General features: G+C 51.7%; 1 protein-coding gene across 2 annotated transcripts; it reads left to right on the top strand.

The window, feature by feature from the left end:
* Nucleotides 1-8,055: 8,055 nt before the first annotated feature.
* On the top strand, nucleotides 8,056-17,185 carry PERM1 (PPARGC1 and ESRR induced regulator, muscle 1). 2 transcript variants are annotated; one of them, XM_074975284.1, is made up of 4 exons: nucleotides 8,056-8,153; nucleotides 9,102-11,234; nucleotides 14,346-14,462; nucleotides 15,552-17,185. In XM_074975284.1, the coding sequence occupies exons 2-4, from the start codon at nucleotides 9,104-9,106 to the stop codon at nucleotides 15,629-15,631; spliced, it is 2,328 nt and encodes a 775-aa protein (XP_074831385.1). In that variant the 5' UTR covers nucleotides 8,056-8,153; nucleotides 9,102-9,103; the 3' UTR covers nucleotides 15,632-17,185. The 2 variants fall into 2 exon arrangements, with proteins under 2 accessions (XP_074831385.1, XP_074831386.1); XM_074975285.1 differs by lacking the exon at nucleotides 14,346-14,462.
* Nucleotides 17,186-21,862: the final 4,677 nt, after the last annotated feature.

Below are 21,862 nucleotides of genomic sequence, written 5' to 3'. Positions count from 1 at the left end.
GCAGACGGGAGGAAACATTTTCAAAAGTACCTATGTGAGTTAGGAGCCCGATTCCCATTTTCAAAAGGGAATAAGGCCCCTGGAAGCCTTTACTTTCAATGAGATTTAGGTTCCTAAGTACCTAAGGGTTTGTCTACAACACATGCGCGTCTGCTTGTAGTGGGAGCATTTGCTATACCAACAGAAGGGGAGTTTCTGTCCGTGTAATTAATCCACCTCACTGAGGCTGTAGCCAGGTTGGAGGAAGAATCCTTCTGTCCAGCTAGCTGCGTCTACACTGAGGGTTAAGTCGACTGCCCTGAGCAATGTAGCTAGGTGGACCTAAGGTTTAGGTGTAGACCAGGCCTGAGTCACATTTGAAAATGACCCTTAGGTGATTTAAGGCCATGTCTACACGACAAAATTAAGTCGACCAACTTATGTCAGCCTAGAGCTGCTGCAGCAGTTACATGGCTTGTGCCTGTTTGCACTTTTCTCCTTGTGTCGGCGGCGGGCGTCCGCCCCAGGAGCGCTTGTATCAATTGTGCTGTCAGTGTGGGGCATTGTGGGATGGCTCCGAAAAGCCAGCAATGGGCGACATAAGCAACATCTGCACTGACACCGCATGGACCCGCTACGTTGACCTTGATGCTACGCCGCTCATGGAGGGGGAGTTATTAAGTCGGTACAGGAGGGCGGGAGCGAAATCTAAGTGTAGGCACTTCCATGGTTAGGTTGACGTAAGCTGCCTTGCATCGACCTAACTCGGTAGCGTAGCCCAGACCTAAGTCACTCAGGCAGTGTTACCGCCCGGGGCGGGGTCTAAATCTTTATCACCCTTAGCATTCGTTTCCTCCGTTGTCTGGACAGAGTCACAACCCCAGCGTCTGAAGGGTTGATGTGATGTGATCCTTCCATTTAGTGCTGGCTTAATTCAAGCCAGCTTGAATTTCTGCAGCCGGCCCTGGAGTCTCCGCCTTGCTCCTGCACCCTTCAGGAGGGAAACGGGGAGGAGGGGGCGACCCGGTGTCTGCTGTGCTTGCAACCTGACCTCTCGCCTGCTCTTTGAAGCTGCTGACAGTGGGTGGGCCGGATCAGTGCGGTGGCAGGTCCAAGGGGAGTTAGAATAACACTTCCACGCTGCCCCTGTTCAGCGGGGAATGTGATTGTTTGGAGAGGGGGTTGTGTGCGGAGAAGGAAGAGTTACTAGGACTTCAAGGACTAATTGAATCCTGCAGATGTGGAACAGCTTGTGTTCGGGGTGGGGCAGGTCATTTCAACCTAAAACAAAAATCAGTCAGCAACCCAGACAGAGCAGGAAGCCAGCATGGCTGCAATCCCAGCTACCACTGCCTGCAACAGCCGGGGTCCCAACCTCACCACGGACAGCCAAGAGGTCCCATGTAGTTATTTGCAACATCTGCCAACTCAGCGCAGCTCTGTGCTCCCTGGTCTCCCTCCTCCTCCTTCCCCGGTCTCATCTCACAGCCCCCTCCCTGCCCTTGCCAGGTATCCTCCCTCCTAGACCTTATGCACTGTGCCCATCCCTCTGCCACCCTCCCAGCACTGACCTCTGCTCCAGCTCCCCAGCCCACCCCTAATGCCAGGCTCCCTTCCCTCCTGTTAGGACGGGGTGGAGAAAGGGAAGTAAGGAGAAGGGAGTGCACAAGAGCTTATCTCCTAGTCTTTCCTGCGCTAGCCGTCATCCATGCCCTGCCCCATTTCCTGGCATGGCTCCTTCACCTTAGCCTACCTAGGCTACCTTAGACTTTTAGCTCCCCAGAACCAGGGCCGTGCCTTTGGTCAGCCTTGAAAGAGCCAGGCACACCTATGGAGCTGTTAGCGGGTGACACACACTCAGTATGGTCAACCCCAAGCATTCAAAATCAGAAATCAGGCCCCCAACATCATGAGTTGGCTTAAAAATCCTGAGATTAAAAAAATGGGCTTATCCTATTTGCCTTCTGATTGCTGGGTCTTCAGGATGCACTGACTTTTCAAGATTTTCTCTTCAACCACGAGGGCTAGAAACAGACCTAAAGAAAAAAAAAGATAGCCGAGATTCTCCTCTAATAACATGAATCCAGATGCTGGGGATTTAATAAAAGCATCCGATATCGTGAGACTCGGCAACACTGGTAACACTTCAGAGTCTGTGTCGGGGTGTCAAACATATGGGGTGTGGGCTGGATCCGGCTCGCTTGATGTATTTATGTGACCTGTGGTCACAAGTTTCTAGCCCTGATGGTTACAAAGAAAAGTTTCCAAATATAAACTGAGTGACATCTGCCTATGTCTGTGGAGAGCCTGAAACAATGACTGAGAACTCACCTGCAGCCCATTGAGCTCACTGGGGTGTCAGCTCTCAGAACCAATTTTGATATTTCCGGGATGACATGAACTATTTTGAGCTGTCCTTTTTGGCAGATGGAAAGGGGAAGGAGTGGGAATGAAACCCCTGGCTGGGTGGACTGGGAATTGCTGGAAGGAAGGAAATGAAGAGGAAGGAGTGGAGGAGACGTGGACAGGGAAGAGGAAGAGAGACAGAGAAGGAACTGGGAGGATGGAGAAAGGAGAGAAGCAGCGGTAAAAGATAATGGTGAGTCTAAAGCAAGCCTATTTTCCTACTGAATGAAACCGGATGCGGTAGAAAGATACTGACAATATCTAAGAGTTTAGTTACTACGCAGAGGCCAGAATTGTCCTTTGATCTGTCTGCCAAGCTCCCAATGGCACCAGTATCAGTTCACCAGTAGGGGCATTAGGAGTCCTCAGTGCAGACACTGCCCCACTGAGATAATTTAACATGGAATTCAGCCCTCTACACCAGCACTTCTCGAGCTCTCTGATGGGGGGGGTGGGCAATTTTTTTTCCCACTGTGCGCGCGGACCGGCAGCCGATGGCTCGCGGACCGGCAGCGGTCCGCGGACCACCACTTTGAGTAGCACTGCTCTACACTGAATGAGTTTGACCCTGGTGTACAGTGCAGCCTGCCTCGAGGGCCTCACAAACCTCCATGGGTCTTCCGATCAAGGGGATCAGAACTGGCTGAGAAATACACATTACAGATACTGCGTGTACGCTGTACAAACACATATGAACCTGGGCAATACACATATAGGCTGAGATGTTCAAAGCTACCAATGGGAGGTGGAACCCGGCACCAAAATCTCCTGCATGGCTTTGTAAATTACAGCCATGCATTTTGACCTATAGTGTGTATTTTGTGTATACATGTGTGTGTGTGTGCGCGCACACACTCAAAATATAAGGGACAGCTGAGTTACAAGGATATTATTATATCCAGAGGTTGTTGGTTATATGTCGAGATATAACAACCCCATGCAAAGGAAATAAAAATAGTTGAAATTTTTTATTGCCTTCTTTCACCTACAGCACTTTTCATGGGTATAAATATGACACCACTGAAATGCAGCCACCTCTGGGGTGGGAAGGCAGAAGAAACCAGTGCGCAGTTCATTGCATAATGAGGAGTATGGGCAGGAAGAAGGATTTTTCCAAAGACACCAGGGAAAATCTTTCCTCTTATCATAGAATTGTAAGACTGGAAGAGACTTCAGGGCTTCTGGTCCAGTCCCCTGGACTCAAGGCAGGTGCCCTGGGATCTTTAATGTCCATGCAGAGCTGACAGGCCCATGGTGTTTAACGTGTAGTCTGAAAGTTCTCCTACAAGCATGGGAATCAAGTTATGTCTCAGCAGCATGGAGACGTGATGTGACCCTGCACTCTGGGAATCAAGGTCCTCAGTTAAGCTCTGGTGACAGCTATGGTATATTGTCCTGACACAGAAGATTTGGATCACTCTGACCCCAAGATCTGTTGTAATTTCTGTTCTCTTTTCCTATCTTCATTATGATTATTTACTCTTTGTATTGCTCTTGTGTCTAGGAGCCCCAGGCCTGGGACAAGACCCCATTGTGCTAGCACTGTACAAACACAGAACAGTAAAAGATGGGCCTTACTGTCAAAGAGCATCCAACCGTGTATGAAGTTGACAAATAAAAATGGTGACCCATGTTTTAAAAGCAATGACTCTAAATGTCCCTAAAGTCAAGCCGGGGCAGTTGCACCCTCACCTCACCATTCCTTCTGTCATTCTCTGCAATTATAGGCTTGCATCGGTGCAGTTCGCAGCATTGCAATGCAAACAGCAAACCTGGAAAAACCTGCAGCATACACACATGTAAACTGGCCAAGTCAGAGATGGGAAAGACCCGGATATCTCCCTCCCAGTCGCCTAAGCCTCCCCTTTGAGTTTAGGATCAGACTGAAAGGCAAGAGGGGGTTAAATATCAATGAAACAGGCTAACTGTCTGTCCTTAAGTGACACCTAGTGGAAATGGCAGGACACCTTAAATTCCCAGGGTGAAATGCTGGCCCAGTTGAAGTGAATGGCAAAACTCTCACTGATTCCACTGGGGCTGGGATTTTACCCTGTGAATCTCCTTAAAGCCCTTAAAATGGCTGGCACCTTCAACAGGTTTTTAGCTGGAGCATTGCATTTAGTTTTGCACCACGAGCAGCGGGACAAGATGAAGTGCACTGAGCGCCTTTCTTCTCTGGCACAGCCATAACCCGTGTGAGGCCGAAGGAGCTGGGAGGGAAAGCTTGCAGATTGCCTTAGGGCGGAGACAACAATGGGCTTTGCTCAGGGAAGGAGCAGGCCATTCTGATTCCGGGATCTACTCATATTTAAGGCCTGCTACAGGCCTGGGGCATCTGGTGCCGGCTGCCCACCCCAGTTTCCACCCGCCCATTCTTTAGAGCCAGGCTGGCAGGGAATCCTGCGCTCACTGCTGCCCCATCGCCCTGAAAGGCTGACCAATGGGCGCGAGGACTGCAGCCTGAGGCTGTATTTATGTGTAGAGCTCAGCCAAAGCCTTGGGAGGAAACCTGAAACCCAGCGCGATTTGGATTAGCAACCTGAAACTCGGGCCAGGTTTTGGAGGAGCTTGGCCGTGTTTCAGGCAAGCTTGGGCTGCATTTCAACTCAGCGCGGGCTGACCTTTGAGTGAGCCCACTGTGGACTTCTCCGGGAATATGGGCTGAATCTTAAGAGAGCCCGGGGACTGACTTTCAGGAGAAGACAGAAACAGTTAATGGTTGGGGCAGAAACAATGCAGACCTCTGTGGTTTTGGGTGATGTTTCCCAGCCATCCACCTGCCCCCAAACCAGTAAAACCAGACTGGTGGTTTCAGCTGAATTTCACTCTGAGTTTCAGTGCAAATTTAACCCACAGTTCAGTGCATGTTAAGCATCCCCTTCTATGCCTGATTCACAGGGAGACATGCGGCCTATGCTACGGCTTCCAGCTAGGAAAGTTAGCTCATTAGCACGAGTGGTAGAGGTTCACGGCCTTAGTTCTGAAGGTCCCAAGTATAATCCTGCTCATGGTCAATCCCAACACGCTCAGGTGCCAGACTTGGGTTCCAAATGCCCCTAAAACTTGAGTGAGGGGCCTACCCCTCAAAGGTACCTTGTTCGAAGAAAATCACTGCTCCTAGCCCCAAAGTTACAGTCAACACAACTTGGGTGTCCCCCGCAATTTCAGTGCTGAAAATCATTTTATGCTAGAAATACAGACTCTCGAGATGGAGATTAGAGAGTCACTGACACGAAAGAAAGGAATCTCACCGCAGTTTTAAATTTTCCTGTGCGAATCATTGGTCTGCGCCCTTCATTCTGGCTTTGTCCCACGTTGCGGCCTGCACTGGCAGGCTGAGAGGTTGGAGCTGCCGTTTCACGTCAGTCCCAGCTCCAATTACGTGGTTCTGTTACAGTTATTTACACCACGTCCTTCATACAAAAGTCCCAATTCCCAATGGGGTCTGGGCTTTATTGGGGAGAACTGTGTCCTCCAACCCTTTGCTCAGTAGATGGCACCATCGGGCCACTATTACAATATACGTTGCAATCAACCATAGTTGTTTAGCCCTTATGGCACGGGCCAGGTTGTGCTTGTTTGATACCCCGCCCAAAAGAGCTGGCTGCTTTCGAGGGGTTTCAGGGTCTCGTACAGAAAGAAATATGGTCCATCCTGTTAAAGCTAGAACTGTTGGACTGCCTTTGACAGTCACGTAATGCCCCCTTTGCAGCCTGCATGTGACTTTCGGGCAGCGGGCTGGGGAGGCTTGTCCTTGCAGGCTGGCGTTGCTCGCTCATGATCATGGTGTAGAGAAGCGAAAGAGCTGCTAGTCAATACGTAATTCCCCTCTTCCCCCGATGACACGTGGGCTTTGCCCTGGGCAGCTAAATGAACATGCGGTGGGGCAGGTGCCGTTCCTGTTGGGTTTAGCGTGGGGCTGCTCCTTCTATGGTTTTCAGTGCGACGCTGACAACGTGGCCCCACAGCCCACGCTTGGCTTCCAGTTCTGCCTGGCTGCACCTCTCCCTTTCATGTTCTGTGCTGTGGTTTGCGAGGCATGGTCCGACGCGTTCTCTGACTGAACCCCCGGCTGCTGGAGGAGTCAGAAAAGGGAAGTTTACTGTAGCCAAGAAAAGGAAGCGGATCAATTTCCCTTCTGGGTCTATGGGAGAGTGGGTGGCTGGGTGGGAGGGGTTGGGTGTAGCCAGATCAAAAATAAGATAAGGACAGAAGACAGTCGACCTCCTTCCTTCCATATTTTCTCTGCTTGACAAGCCCCCAGCGTGCGTCAGAGAACAGAGAAAGGAAGCAAATTCTGGTCACTGTTTACAACACCACACTGGGCCATGTCTGGCAGCAATCTCAGAGCCTCGCATCATGTGAGCTGAGAACTTCCAGCCTTGCGCCGTGTGCCTGCAGTGATCTCACGGCACCACAAGAAGGAGCTTCTTCCCCATGTACAGTGTAAGAGCAGAAAGAAAAGGGAGTAGCTGGCTGAACTTCTAGTCAGGCTGTGTGTCTCCTGGTTTGCGATGTTGTGTCAGGAAGTCTGGGATCTGTGTGTGTTCTGGAGCCATATGCCTGTCAACCAGGTGGGGTTAAAAACTCCCCAAGACAGGCTTGTGCTGAACTCCTCGCTCTCAGTTTCCTCGGGGTCTCTATGAAGGATGCATGGCATTCAAACAGGGCCTCTGCCGCCCATCTCTGGTGTCTGGCCTGCTGGAATCCAAACACCCCCTGGGATAACCCTGCTCCCCAGGGATATAAGAGCACGTGGAGCAGCTGGGCTAGATGGACCATTGGTCAGACCCAGTATGGCTGTTCTTATGAATTGGCCAATAAAGGCTCCTGCACTTGCAGGGATGCTCACCATGCTGCTGGCGTCTCTTTCAGTGCTCTGCAGAGGCCTCTGGATATAGTGGGTATGAAACAGAAGGCAGCATGGTTTCGCGCAGAGCGACTCAGGAGAGCCAGGTTCTCTCCCTCACTCGGCCACAGCCCTGCAGGGTGGCCCTGGGCAAGTCACTTCCCCACCTACCTTTTGTGCATCTTGGCTGTCTAACCCAGCACCCTGTCTCTGTCAGCAGCCAGGGTCAGGAACTGCGGAGCTGCCACAATGTACGATAGTGTGTCAGGGGAGGACATTTGTCCCTGACCATGTAAGGTGCTCTGATGTGCACCTGCATTTTGCTAGCACTGATACGTGCCTTAGCAATACCCTAGATAGACAGATCATGCTCTGAAGCCTGAGGATTTGATAACCCTTGGGACCATCATCCTACAAAATCAACCTCAGCTCACTTCCTCTAACTTACGAAGCTATTCGCCTCAGTCATTGTCATGGGATGTGTCCATCTGCCATTCAAACCAGACTAGGAGCATCCTTGCCCTCTGGCTTCTTTGTGTGAGTTCTGTGCCCCGTGCCCAGCACCTGTGCCCTGCGCTGCCTACACTTACATGGGTGTAACTCCAACCCTGAGAGCGGAAGGGCCCTATGTGTCTGTGGGTGGCCAAGGACCCTGTTGTGTTTATGAGGAGGAAATCCATTGGCTGGCAAGCCCAGAGCCTCTCCCCAGGCAGCTATTTATGGAACAGCCCTCTGAGAGCCCTTGGCACATATAGCGTTTCACATGACAGGTTGGGGGCTATTTTTGGCCTGTGAATGGAGCCGCTCTGAAGTCTGGCCCTCAATGTCCCCGTCAAGGGTACAGCACCATGTCGCGCTGGGAGGATTTCGCTGCACCACTCTGTACCTGGCTCCATCCCCAGCTTAAATTGTTCCCCAGGTAGGACGCGTTCGCATGCTCTGCACGCTGGCTGTGTCTCGCTGCTCTCTGACACCCGGCTCGCTTCCCCACCGCTTCGGGGGGAAAGCTGTCCCCAGGAAATGGGCCCAGGCAGCTGTGGCTTTGCAAACCCTCCGCTGCTTGAATGAGTTTATGTGGCATGGTTGCCCCTCGTCATGCCTCTGGGGGAGGCGCAAGAGGCCAAATCCTCAGCTGGTGTAAAGTAAAGTCAATGGAGCTGTTACCCCAGCCAAGGATCTTGGTCAAGGAGGTCCAGGCAACTTATAAAGAAGGGATAAAACGTGTGGCGAAAGGCGTGCATTGAAAGAGCAGGTGCAATCCACAGAGGAGTCTGCACTTGAAGGGACTTTAGATCCACTGAAATCCACTCAGCAATGGGCCAGACAGTGTAAGAATCCGCCACACCCTAGATGCACAGAAATTCGTCTGTACCCCTCTGGCTTCTGGCAGTTGCTCTATGAACTCCCCAGGGTGCCCCCTTATGCTAATGCAGACGAGATTAGAAAATCGCAAACTGGAGCTACATGGCATTTAAGATCATTTGATCCTAGCTCACCGCAGAAGGCGCTAAGGCTCATGCGTGTTAAAGCTGAGGATCGTCTCCACTATATAACTGCTGCCTGGCTGCCATAGGTATTAGATGTGTCTAGGAGTGATGCCCCCTGTCATGCTCCTGCATGTACAAAGGTGCCTTCGGGGAGGAGGCCCCTGCCAGGCTGATGGATAGGCCAAGATCTGTCCTCGCATCCCATTGGTTTCAACCGCAAGAGAATGGGGATGGCAGTGAAGGAACCAGAGGGGAAAGGGTTAATTGAAGATAAAAGGCTCGAGTGGCACGGTGGCCTCATCTCGGTGGGTACCTGGGTGCCCCTCCCCAGGGCCCTTGTCCTCACTGACCCCCCCGCCCCCCTTGCTTTGCCATTGCAGAGATGGAGAATTTCCAGTACAGCATCCAGCTGAATGACAGGGACTGGGCAGAGTTTTACTCGGCTTCTGAAGAATGCAACTTAATCCCGGCTGCCCTGGCCACGGCGGACGAGCCGGGCTTCAGTGACCTTGAGCAAGGGGACGGCGAGGCCGGCAGCCCCCGCCCAGCCAGGCTGATCACAGAGAGGGCAGGCAGCACGCCAGCTCCTGGCCCAGGACACCTCCCTCCACATTGGGTCCCCGGAGAGACCTCCCCGCCTTGGCCTATGCCTGGGCACCTGGCCCCGGATGAGGCTCTGTCGGGCAGCGAGGACCAAATGGATCTGGGCTCAGGCAGCAGGTTTCTGCGTGAGAGCGACACGCCTGGATCCCCCCAGCAGACTCCGCTGATGCCCAGCGCCCAGGACAGGGAGCTGCCTTGTTTCTCAGGGGCCAGCTCTGCCAACCCAGCTAGCCATGCCACGGAGAAGCCTCTCCAGGCCCAGGACAGCCCCCGCAAGGAAGTGGGCCAGGCCGCAGAACGTGCAGTAGCCTCCCCGTTTGACGTACAGGGAGGAGCGGGTCTGGCCGTAGTACCCCACGGTTACCTGCCAGAAAGAGCTCCACAGAAAGGGGAATTATCAGGGGAGCCTCTACAAGGCAGTCCAGAGAAGACAGAGTCTGAAAGGCCAGTTCATGCAGCGGATGTGAGCTCCCCAGTGCTGGCTGCTTCAGGGGGGATGGAGAGGCCAGCGGGGGAAAAGGCAAACTGGTCTCTCTGCTTAGAGCCTGGGCTGCCAGACCCAAACAGTGACATTTCCCAGAATCCATCTGCAGAGCCCCTGCAGCCACCGTGTTGCAGAATATCAGGGGAGAGCCGGCCTGCTGGGAAGAATCCAGGGGAGCGTTTGGGTCTAGGTCCAGCCTTGACTGCTCCGGGCTCCCCTGACGACCCTCCGGATGTCGTGCAGCCCAGAGGGCCTGTACACCGGGGAGAGAGCCATGAGCACCAGGGAACGCCCACAGCCGCGGGGACACCGTCGCACGGGGCTGTGGCACGGGAATGCTCGACTCCAGCGATGGGGTTTTTAACCCCCTCTGCTCTACTGCGAGAGAGCAAAGGGGAGGGAAGAGTGGCCAAACCAGCTCTTGGGGGGCTGGAGGGTGAGGATGAAGCTCATGCCACCTGCAGCATGCTCGGGGATGAGGGGCGAGGGTTGGCACTAGGGGGTCAGGCCGTCAGCGCTCCCAGGAGCAAGGGGGTGAAAGGCTCTGCAGCGCAGCCCTTCCCAGGGGAAGTGAAGACCAGTCGTGCAAGGCCAAAGCAAGCAACTGATTTAGGGACCCATGAGAACATGTTGAATCAGAGCAGCAAACCCACTCCGTCACAGAGAGAGGAGTGCAAAAGCACCCCTGGGAAACCCCTGTGTTTTGGAAGCACGGTGGCATTTGGAGGGGATGCTGAAGATGGAGCCCAGGGAACGCAGAGATCTGGGCTCCTAGGAGGGATGTTTCATCATCATTCAGCAGCTGAGGACTCTCAGGAGGGGGCCAGACCCACCCTGACCTCGCTGGAGATGGATGACTGTTTTTTCTGTGACGCCCAAGAGCAGGAGGGGGAGATGAAAACCCTGGGTGGGGTGGAGAAAACACCCATGTCTCCCTGCGAGAAGGAGCAGGAGGTGCCTGAAATGTACGGGCCTGAGATGTACGAATATTTCTTTAACGAACCTGAAGGAAGTGGGGGAGGAAGCCACAAAGACACCTTTGTGGAGCCAGACAGGATCAGCAGCTTGGAGCAAACTTCATCACCGGGCGAAAGCCAGGAGGACCTGGGGTCAAGCCCAGCTGGAGAGCACGGCGGTGTTATCTCCATCCCCGAGGTTTATGAACATTTCTTTACGGATGGAGTAAGAGGCAGAAAGAGCTGGAGGGGGATCTTCCTGAGCATGCCTGCCTTGGAGGCAAGAAAAGCCATGGTGGCTTTGAAATCCCTCCTGCAAAAGCCAATGCACCTGGTCAGACACAATCCCCACAACCGCGGGGTCCCGGTACCACGAGGTTCCATAAAGAGGCTCCCCCTTCTCCAGCTGACACCTCATGGGAGAATCCAGCTGAAGCCAGAGGATTTAGGAATGGCCCCTGCGCGAGCAGGTAAACGTTTGTTCCTGGCCTTGGCTGGTCCCTTCTCGCTGCCCCAGTGTTTAAAAACGTGGTGCTCCCTTTTAGAAACAGGCTCGCTGATTACATAGGAAACTGAAGCCATAGTGTCCTCAGGGCTACAGCCCAGAACCACTGCTGGATTCCCCAGGCCCTGAACTACCCAGTGCCTCTGCCCCAAACCCCGTCTGCAGCCTCTACGCTGCTCTGGGGCTACAGCCCAGACCCAGCACTGGGTTTTCTGTTTGCCTGTAGCTCCCAGCACGGCACTGAATTCCCCAATGCTACAAGCTACACTAGTTTCTCCAGTGCCCAGAACCAGCCCTCCACACCCTGGCACCAACACACTGAAGTTCCTGATGCTGCTGCCCAGAGATAGTGCCACTGTCCCTCTTGTTCTTTGCTCTGTGAATCATGCTAATCGCACGGTTCCATCCCCTTCATTAGCCTGTGGTCCCATCGTCAAACGTGCTGGCGGATACGCTTGCAACCCAGGAATCCCTCGGCATGGTTAAGCCATAGCTTGGTCATGCATAGTGAGACCCAAGTCATGCGTTAACCATGTTCCCTCGCTGCCCAATCAGCCTTGGACTTTGGCAGGGCTGTTTGGGAGCTGATCCCAAACTGCTTGAGGGCGTTGCCCATTCTCCCACCACTAGCGCATTCCTCTGCTGAGCAATAGCAGTTGTTAGCATCTTGCAAGTCAGCTTTCCAGGGAAGGAGAACTCAGTGACATGGAGTCTGGGGATATGCTGTGTGTAACTTGCTTTTTTAATGCACATCCACCAGTCCTGGAGCAGAGGTGGTCACAAACAGTATGCAGGGAATCCCGTCAGCCCACCACCAGTGCCCAGCTCCCCGGGGGCAACCATCCCTCCAGAACTGACTCTAGTCAGAGCCCAGAGCAGAGAGAAAAGCAAACTCTCCTGGTTCCCTGTACACAGAACTGTATGCAACCCGAACTAACACCACCACAAGCATTTTTTCCAAGACTAAAAACTTGCTCGCACACTAAGAACAGGAAGGAAGACTATGTGTAATGACTGGTGACAACTGATCTGTCCTTCTCCACACTAGTCAGGGAAACCAAGCTAGAACTCTGCTAGCAACAAGTGTGTTTCAACCCAACTGTGGACAGGGCCCAACAGAGTGCAGAATCCGCCTTTGCTGCGTGCCAATACGCGACGGTAAATTGGGGAAGCTTGAGGCTGGATTTCTGATTGAGGGGTCAATGGCCAGGAAAGCTGTCTGTACCAAGATAGCATGATGATTGTGCCTGTCACAGCCCAGGCACACCGGCTCGGCAATGTTGGCAGGAGAGAAAGGCAAACTGGGACCTTCCCACACTTAGCCGTGCAGAAACAGACGAGGAGAACATTAGACCCAGAGCTAATTTAATAAGCACCCGCTGGAGCCGCTAAAGGTTACTCAGGCGTTGCTTATGACTGTGAGTAGGCGAGAGAGGCTTTAGAGAGAGGCTGGGAATAGGAGGAGAGGAAATCTGACCCATTAGGACAGCCACCGAATTTATTTAAAAGTTTACACTGTGCTTAAAGCCATCGTGCCTCCCCGTTAATACTAAAAACAAACAAATACGTCTTGAGCCCTCCCCATGGGTGACTCAGCAAAGCTCTGCTCTTTATCTGCCCGGAGAAAAGACCCTTTGCCTTGGTGGTAACTAATTAATAAAACTGGCTTTAATTAAAAACCTGATCAAACAAGCAAACAAACCAACCCTCTTGCAACATGCCTCGAAGGTTGCTAACATGGGGAAGCCAACAGAGTAAGAGATCCCAAGCGGTGTCTGCCATAAGCCCTGGAGAGCAGCCCCGAGGCTCCGAATGGCCATGATGGAGTGCAGGGGGAGCGGAGGCTTCTCATAGAACTAATAATCATGCTTAGTTCTCTTCCATGTTGCTTTTCATCCATGGATCTCAAAGCACTTTAGAAGGATGGGTACTTCTCATGAACCCCGTTGTACAGGTCGGGAAACCACCGCACTTTGGGTCACACAGCACAGCCAGGTCTCCCCTGACTCCCCACACCAGTGGTGCTGCTGGACCACCCTCTTCCCAAGAGGAAAGCTTGCCTGGTGGTTAGGGTACTAGCGTGCAACTCAGGAGACCTGGGTTCAGTCCCCTGCTCTGCCACAGACTTCTTGTGTGACCTTGGGCAAGTCACTTAAGGTACGTCTACACTGCATTGTCAACCCAGGGCCTTGGGACCCAGACTCAGTGTTTCTAAGCCAACACTGCAGTGTAAAATTGCATTTGCACTTGCTGGAGCCAGGTCTCACGTGGCACTAACGCATCCATACCGCACTACACAGACCTTCTGACTCAGGTGCGTACCCTGAGCTGTGTTCACCCTGCAACACAATAGGCCTGAGTCACAGCGGGACTCAGGCTCTGCCCCCCCGCCCCCAAAAGCAGCATCCTGTGCGCTCCCTGAACCAAGTCAGACTGATGTGTGTGGAGAGAAGGGGGCCATGGGTTCCCACTGGCATCAGAGCCTGGGCTTAGTGTGTGGTGTAGACATACACTTAGTCTCCCTGTGCCTTAGTTCCCCGGCTGTAAAATGGGTATAATGACACTTCCTAAACTCAGAGGGGTGTTGTGAGGATAAATCCATTAAAGACTTTGAGATGCTCATATCCCCCGGTAAATGGAGCTAGATAACTTAGCTAGATAGACCTGCTAGGTTCCCAGTTAGCACAGTGGCAAATCCCTTCTCTACACAAATTAAAAGCTACTTTCAAACTCTTAAGCTCCTGCTTGGCCACAAAGTCTGAAAACTGGGTGAACTATTTAAAACTGGGTAGAATGAAAAGATTAGGGGGACGTGTCTTCCAGAAATGGACCCATGTTCTCCAAAAATTATAAGAAGAAGGGGATCGTGGCCGACCCCATAGGGAAAGGAACGCTGTACAACATTGCAAAAAGATTTTTTCTCTTTTCCTTTTGAAAAACTTAGCAGGGGCTTGGTGAAAAAGACAATGACTGTAAGGCTTAAATACACCAGAAAGACTTACGGCTGAAATGACCAATGTAACAGGAATATTATTAGTACCGCTTGACCCTTAGCTTCAGGTTGTTCTTCCCGCAGAAAGGCCCCACCTTCCCCTAGCTCTCACGCAGGAGGACATGTGCCTCGTCTTTGTTGCCTTTGCCTCCTGGGCCGTGAAGACATCAGATCTGCAGGCTCCAGATGCATGGAAGACTGGTATGTAGGATGGCCGTGCAGGAGAGGAGAAGCGCTTTCCATAAAGGGGAGGGGGAGATGCATGGGGGATTTGCGGGTGTTGGGGGGGGATTTAGCTTTAGATAATGTCGGAAGGGTAACCAACAGGTTACATCTTCACGCTAGGCAGAGCGGACAGGTTGGAGCAGAATCTCTCTCCACTGTAGAAGGGCCTCTTCCTGCTTTCTGAAATGATCTGTCCGTCCCCAACTGCTTCTAGCATTCTCTCTCACCCAGGAAGGGCCTGATTCCTATCTCTCACTGCTTTTACTCCAGCGTAGCTGCTGCTGACTTTAATTATAGTTTGAAGCAGGAGGAGAATTCCTTTAGTTCTGATTAATCCTGTCCTGTATCCGGACAATGACAATATCACCACATCCTATCACGTCTTTTTGCTTAACCTCTTCAGTGTTCCCTAAGGTGCCAAAGCATGCATGGGGAAACATCTGCCTCCCAAGCTAGCCTGGGCGTGCCGAGCTCCCAGGGAAATCTGGCGTTGGAAGGGATGGACGCTGCTATGGTCTGCTGGCACAGAGAGGTGGAACTGGACAGAAGACCCCAAAGGGTTAATTAGCTGGGAACATTTCCGCCAGGTGGTTAGAGCAGAGGGTGAGAAATCAGGAGTCCTGGGGTTCCATGCCAACCTCTGCCACTAACTCACTAGGGTTGAAGTTCACCCCGTGCAGTGGGGCCAACACAACACCTGTGTCCATTGGGTGAGTCACCACGCTGTTCTGTTCCTCAGTTTCCCCATCTGGGAAGTGGGTGTGATGATATTATCTACGTTAAAGGGGGTTTGTGAGGCTAAATTCATTCATTTTTGCAATGGGCTCTGCAATCCGGAGATGAAAAGTGCCATACTTCTGCAGAGAAATTGTTCATTAGCTGTGACAAGGAGAGACACCAGCATGAACAACCCATGGTTGCTCTGCAGCAAAAAGGCAATCATATGCAGAGACTCGTGTTCTGAAACTCTGCTCCAGAAAACTGTTTGCTCAGACTAGACCTGAAACCAGGGCTTTGGAATAATCCTACAGCTTCATTTTGGAAATGTGTTGGGGTCTTTTCCAGTGTTACTGGCAAACGTCGGCACCCTCTCCGCCATCCGGTACTTCAGACGGCAGGCCACAGAAGGACGACACGGAACCTAGACACTCCCACATGGCCCAGCCAGAGACACATCCCGTGGGCCTGCGAGGAAGAGTCCAGGAGACGACACTCACTGCACCTTGCCCTTTGGCAATAAAATGACTGTTTGCCAATGCGTCCAGTGGAGACATGCTTCTGGAATCCAGGCTGCAGAGTCCTGGCAAGGAGCAGGGTGCGAGAAAGCAGCACCTTTGCAATGAAATCTGACATGTAATCTGTTTGTTATAGGCATTATTTGCATTTTGTTGCACGGGGTAGAATTAGGCCCAGTGCATGCTGGTTCGATTCTGCTCTCTGCCTCTGCCTCAGTCAACATAGCGACGGCGATCGGGGGGGGCGGGGAGTGAAAAATCCACACGCCTGACCGACGTAGCTATGCCAGACTAGCCCCAGTGTAGCAACAGCTCAACAGAAGAATGCTTCAGTCAACATAGCTGCCATCATTCGGGGAGGTAGAGTTCTGTCAGTGTAGGCTGTCTACACTACAGGGTTATGCTGACGTAGCTATGCTGGTATGCAGGGGGGCTGGAACAATTTGTATAGTGGGGGTGCTGAGAGCCATTGAACCAAACTGTAAACCCTGGATATAATGGAAACCACTTCAAGCCAGGGGGTGCTGCAGCACCCCACCGGCCTCTAATTCTAGCACCTATGCTGGTCTAGTCCCTGTAGTGTAGAGATTTTCTCTCTCTCCTCTAAGTTCAGCTGTTTCACTTTGCTACGCCATCTCCTATGGATAGCTAGGTAGCTTAGGGTGACCAGACAGCAAGTGTGAAAAATCGGGACAGGAGGTGGGGGGTAATAGGAGCCTATATAAGAAAAAGACCCAAAAATCGGGACATCTGGTCCCCCTAAGGTAGCTGCATGCATTGTTGTGTGTTCCAAGGGGAATTGTATCCATTTTGTCCCTGTCAGCTGGAAGTTGATGGCTGCTGGCACAGGAGACTTTTGATAGTGGGGAGCCACAAAGCAAAAGGACCCGGGGCAAATCCTCAGTCTTCTGGTGTCCAGTGGTCTCAGCTAGCAATGGGGAGGCTTTCTGGAAGGAAGGGAGAGGGTTTGGGGAACAATCAACTCTCCCCAGCTAAATATCTCCACATTGGCAGCTTTCAGGCTGGCTGCTTAGCCCCAGCCGATCGGTAGAGCAGCAGTGGAACTGGGAATGTATCCAGGTGACCCTAGGCTGTGGCTTGTTTAGCAAAAGTTCAGACTTTCATGGCTTGGATCACGTCAAGGGAGTTCATCCTCTTGGATGTCAGTGCTCAGAGTCATTGTGTTTATGCCAATGGTGCATTTCAATGAGGCTGCAGTAGGATTTCTGGAGTCAGTGCCCTGCTTTGCTGTGCCAGAGGCCTCAGGTTCAGTGCACTGGGGTGGGGAGGACCACGCAGGTATGATGCACTCTGCTCCTACGGGGGAGGTACCGCTTGGCATCATTCAATAAACGACTCCTCTGACCGGCTATGCAGTAGCACTGAGGGGTCCTGAAAGGGGGCTGGTTTAACCCTTCTGGGCTGGATGGATTGAGGGCTTCAAGGTCAGAGTATATAAAGGGGCTGGGGTAGGGGAGATTACAAATGAGGAGAGACCTAAAAGGCTCTGATGGGGGATGCAGAGGCTGGCAAAAGGGAAAATACCGAATGACTATGGACCAGACGGTATTCAGATACTGCGACCACAGGTACTAAGCCCCTCTGTGGGACTTCTGCTTTATGGTGTTGCGGGGGGGGGGGCGGTTTGAAATGAGTGTGGGAGGGGCACAGAAAGGGGCTTTGGAGAAGAAGGAGGGGCACGTGAGAGAACAGGCTGGTTGGTAGGTACGAGACCTCGCTAAGGCTGCCAATTTTGGTTGGACGTATTCCTGGAGGTTTCATCCTGCGACATAATCTTTTAATTAAAGGTGAATCTTTAATTCCTGGAGAGTCCAGGACAACCCTGGAGGTTGCCCTGGAGGGTTGGCAACCCTAGACCTGGCTGGAAGATGGCATCAACAAACTGGAATGCCGTTGGGTGGCAACGTTCACAGACTTGTTTCCCCAGCGGGGCTAGCGACTGCGCTGTTTGCTGCTGGAGGAGCCATGGGCAGGTGTGAACATTGTCCTCGGAAAGTAAGCTGGGCTGGGGGCACTGAACATCCAGGGAAGGAGGAGAGAGGACAAAGGTGCCTGAGATCCAGGACCGAAAGGGGCGAAGCTTAGGAGTCTTGTGTTAAGGGTTAGTCGCCCTATAAACCTCTGCAATTGTGCCACAAGGGACCCTCTGCCTTAATCTCAGAGCGCCCTCCTGTGCCCCAGAGGAGGTACTGCGGCTAATGTCAAGCTGCTAAATTGTCCCTGAGATTTAGACTTTGATTTTGTTTTAGACTTCTTTTTCTGCTGGTGTTGGTTGTTACATTGTGGATAACGCCTAACATCTTGATCCCTATAAAGGCATGAATGCAGAACGTCTACAGCTCCAGGCCTGCACTGCTGCACACTGGGCTACAGCCCTGTGTCTCCCCGGTGGGAGATGTAGCCGACTCATCTCCTATGTGGTTCAGACACAGACATAACACACCCTGAACCCTGGGTTGCCTTAGAAAACCCAGTCCCCTTGTCAATGATGCCTTCACCAGATAGGCTGGGATTGGTAGCTTTTGCTAACTTCACCACTCAGTCAGTCTTCCATCTTACCCCCATCCTTTACCCGTTTTCTGTCTACTCGGCTGCAAATTATCGGTGGCATAGTACAAACAGGCACAGTGGGAGGCTCTGCCAGACAGCTCTGCCAGAGCACCACAATCCCAATGTGCCGTTCCCTCTCTTTTCTGGGTATGGCCTAGGCGATCTAATCAATTTTTGTTCATCTGTGATGATGGGGGGGGAGGGATAGCTCAGTGGTTTGAGCATTGGCCTGCTAAACCCAGGGTTGTGAGCTCAATCCTTGAGGGAGCCGTTTAGGGATCTGGGGAAAAAATTGGGGATTGGTCCTGCTTTGAGCAGGGGGTTGGACTAGATGACCTCCTGAGGTCCCTTCCAACCCTGATATTCTATGATTCTATAATTCCAGCCATCAAAGCACATAGACCTCTTGTCACTCGCACCATCCCAGCCCTACCTTTTACATAGGTGCTGGAACTAGGGGGACAGGGGTGCTACCGCACCCCCTGGCTTGAAGTGGTTTCCATTATATCCAGGGTTTACAGTTTGGTTCAATGGCTCTCAGCACCCCCACTATAAATATTGTTCCAGCACCCTTGAGCTTCTTGCCAGAGACTTTCTCAAATATCAGATGGTGTCAAACGGCAAGGACATGGTCAAAAACCCACAAGGGACATAGCTCAGGATAGCTACCATGCTCATCACTGGTGACCTGCAGTTATCAAGCCCCCAAAGGCTGCAGAGCATCAGCAGGGAGCACGCGGTCCAGCCGGTCCCCCACCCCAAACTCCTGACCACCCCTTCCATCTGTGGGAAATAACTAAGCCATGAAATGCTCATAAGCCTTTGGTGCTGGTTCCTGAATCTGCCTTATGAAGTAAGAGATGTTTAGCTATGCCCTGGTAATATGGACTATAATGGAGTGTTAATGTTACTTATGGGGGGATTTGAGGCGCTGTCTTTAAAACCATGCCCTATTAAAGATAAGAGAGTACAGCTATATAGTGAGCTCTTAGCAGTAAAAGGAGACCGTGGGGGTACACGCTGTATATAGATGGAGTATATTAGTTGTACATATGAAATAAACCTCAGATCATTTTTGGCTGAATAATGTGTTGGAAGCTTCCAATACATTTTCTATTTCATTTACCTTAATTCTGGGGTCTGTCTATTTATATGTCCCTGCAAAATTTCCACGTGGTTCACACACACCATTTAATGGGTATGTGCCTAATAAACGATCAACCAGTCATACAGCTGCCTAGCACACACGTTTCAAGGCATTGCCACTGTTACAGGGGTGCTGAAGGGAACTGGCCATTGAGGGCTAAAGTAGATGACTTAATGACAAAGGTTTTTTACAATCACTTCTCCCGGCACAGCTTGGAGAACACTCACTATTGGGGCTTGATCAAGAGAGGCACTTCTTCAACCTCCAACTCCTATTGCCATCGGGGCCCGGGGGAGGGGTTCTCTTCCCAGTCCTGCTCCGGTTTTATCCCTTCCCAAAGAGCCAATGAAGGGATTTCGGGAATGGGGGGGAGGGGAGGAAGTCCATTGCATAGTTCTGGCTCAGAGTAGCCACTGGTCTCAATTCATCATCAAGTACCACGGGCCCATTTGCGGTGCTTTGGGCAGGGGCGTTGCTCTCCAGTACTGCAGTAGAACGTGGCGTCCAGTTCTGCACAATTATAGGGTCTAGTCTGAATTAAATCCAACCCAGAAGTAAGCTGGTCTCTGCAGAACATTATGAGCTAAATAAACATATGGTACAGTGAGATAACCAGTCTGGCTTGGGCCAACAGCAGGCCTCAAACCCACGAGCTTTTCCACAAGCAGGAGAATCTCATGATTTTAGCACTGCAGAGCTAGTCGGTGGAAGCAGGAGTAGACTCGTAAACCGCAAGTGTGAACCGATGACTAGGAGGGGACAAAACCCCACATGCTCTTAGTCTGTGTTACAGACACACAAACTGGGGCTTCTGTTTATTGTGCCCCAAAGACTCTTCTGATCAGCGGGACACTCCGTGACACATAGGGTACCTCTACACTGCAATACAAGCCCCGCGGCTGGCCTGGCTCAGCTGACTTGGGCTCCTGGGGATCAGGCTATAGGGGTATAAAATTGCAGTGTAGATGCTCAGGCTGTAGCCCTCCCCTCTCACAGGGTCTCAGAGCCTGGGCTCCAGGTGAGCCCAAATGTCATTTTATCGTCCCGCAGCCTGAGCCCCACGAACCTGAGTGAGCTGCCCCAGGCTCTGAGATCACAGTGTAGCCATCCCCTAAACGACAATCATTTTAAAAACAAACACTACTCCACGCGGGGTGAGGAGAACAGTGAGAGAAACACCCCTCCTAGGAAACCTCTGGGCTGGAGACAAGTCACACAACAATCTGCACCAGAGGCAGTGAGTCCCCATAATGTGAGGCACAAGTCAGGGATTCAGGCCCTCCTTCTCCGACGGATACAGCCAACCACTGCTCCTCAGGGCTACCTGGGTTCTCCTGTCTGCAACAGCATCAGTGTCCAGGCCTGGGTAGTTGTACAGACACGTCCCCCTTGAGCAAACGGTAAGGCTGCAGGCGCTAGGGGCGTTCAGACATTCGCATATATTCAGTTTCACTGTTTACCCAGCCAGAGCACATTAACCGCCCGGCCCATTTTCAGTGGCAGGTGGGAATACAGAGACCACAGCATGGTGGGTGGGTAATGGGGGTGACAGCTGGAGGAATCCAACTATTTCATTAGCCAAGGCTTTCCTGGGAGATGGTAAATTACACTGGTTAAAAAAAAAAAATCAAAGTGGGGAGGGGGGAGTGGCAGACAGCTCCTTCCGCTGGAAACAGAGTATCTAGTGTTTGAGGGCCTGAGCAGGGAGAAACAAAACACTGTGTTTGAGACTTAGCAGTTTGCGCCGCTGGCTGTATAGAAGGCATCATTAATGCAAGACTAACCTCTAACAGCTCCTCTTTTGGCTTTTCATTATCCCGTTTTTTTTTTTTTTTAACCAAATCACCAAAATCTGAAGGGAATCAATGTTCTCCTTTCCACCCCAGGGGCAAGAACAAGACTCAGTGAGCCATGTACAGCGCTCCCACTGCCAGGCACCATTCAGATGTCTGCATTAAATAAATTAATGATCGTGCAACCGATCACCTTATTAAAGTGGGGCAAATCTCCAAGAGGTTGGGAATTCTGCTTTAGTCTGAATCCACCACCTAAACTCTGGCTGCTTCTCTGAACTCTCCAAACCGCTTAGGTTTGTAAAGCTGGGCAGGAGGTCACACTAGAATAGGGGAGGTTTCTGATACCTATGTTTTTGATCCTGGCCAGAAACCTGAATGTAATAAACTTTTTGGAAACCTCCAAAGAGGTTTGGCCCAAGTTGGGTTCCAAACCTGGGCAAAAGGTTGGCAGGGAAGATTTTGATTTTTTCCATATGAGTTTGGTTGTTCTTAACCCAACCTCCAACCCGCGCACGATTTTCGGTTACTCTGTGTTTCTTCCAATGGCTGTGGTCTGTCCTAATGTTGGATCATATTAAAGAAGTTCTATATTAAACTCAGAAATGAGTTTGATTCCCCATAGTTTAA

Source organism: Natator depressus, chromosome 18 (genome assembly GCF_965152275.1).
Source record: "Natator depressus isolate rNatDep1 chromosome 18, rNatDep2.hap1, whole genome shotgun sequence".
NCBI classification, from domain to species: Eukaryota; Metazoa; Chordata; order Testudines; family Cheloniidae; genus Natator; species Natator depressus.
This window is presented reverse-complemented; position numbering and strand designations above follow the sequence as displayed.

What these genes read in the sequence shown, in the direction of transcription:
- PERM1 (XM_074975284.1), top strand. Translation starts at nt 9,104, where the DNA reads ATGGAGAATTTCCAGTACAGCATCCAGCTGAATGACAGGGACTGGGCA. An exon ending in AATGGCCCCTGCGCGAGCAG is followed by an intron (nt 11,235 to 14,345) that starts GTAAACGTTTGT and finishes TTCTTCCCGCAG; the next exon opens with AAAGGCCCCACCTTCCCCTA. An exon ending in TCCAGATGCATGGAAGACTG is followed by an intron (nt 14,463 to 15,551) that starts GTATGTAGGATG and finishes GGTCTTTTCCAG; the next exon opens with TGTTACTGGCAAACGTCGGC.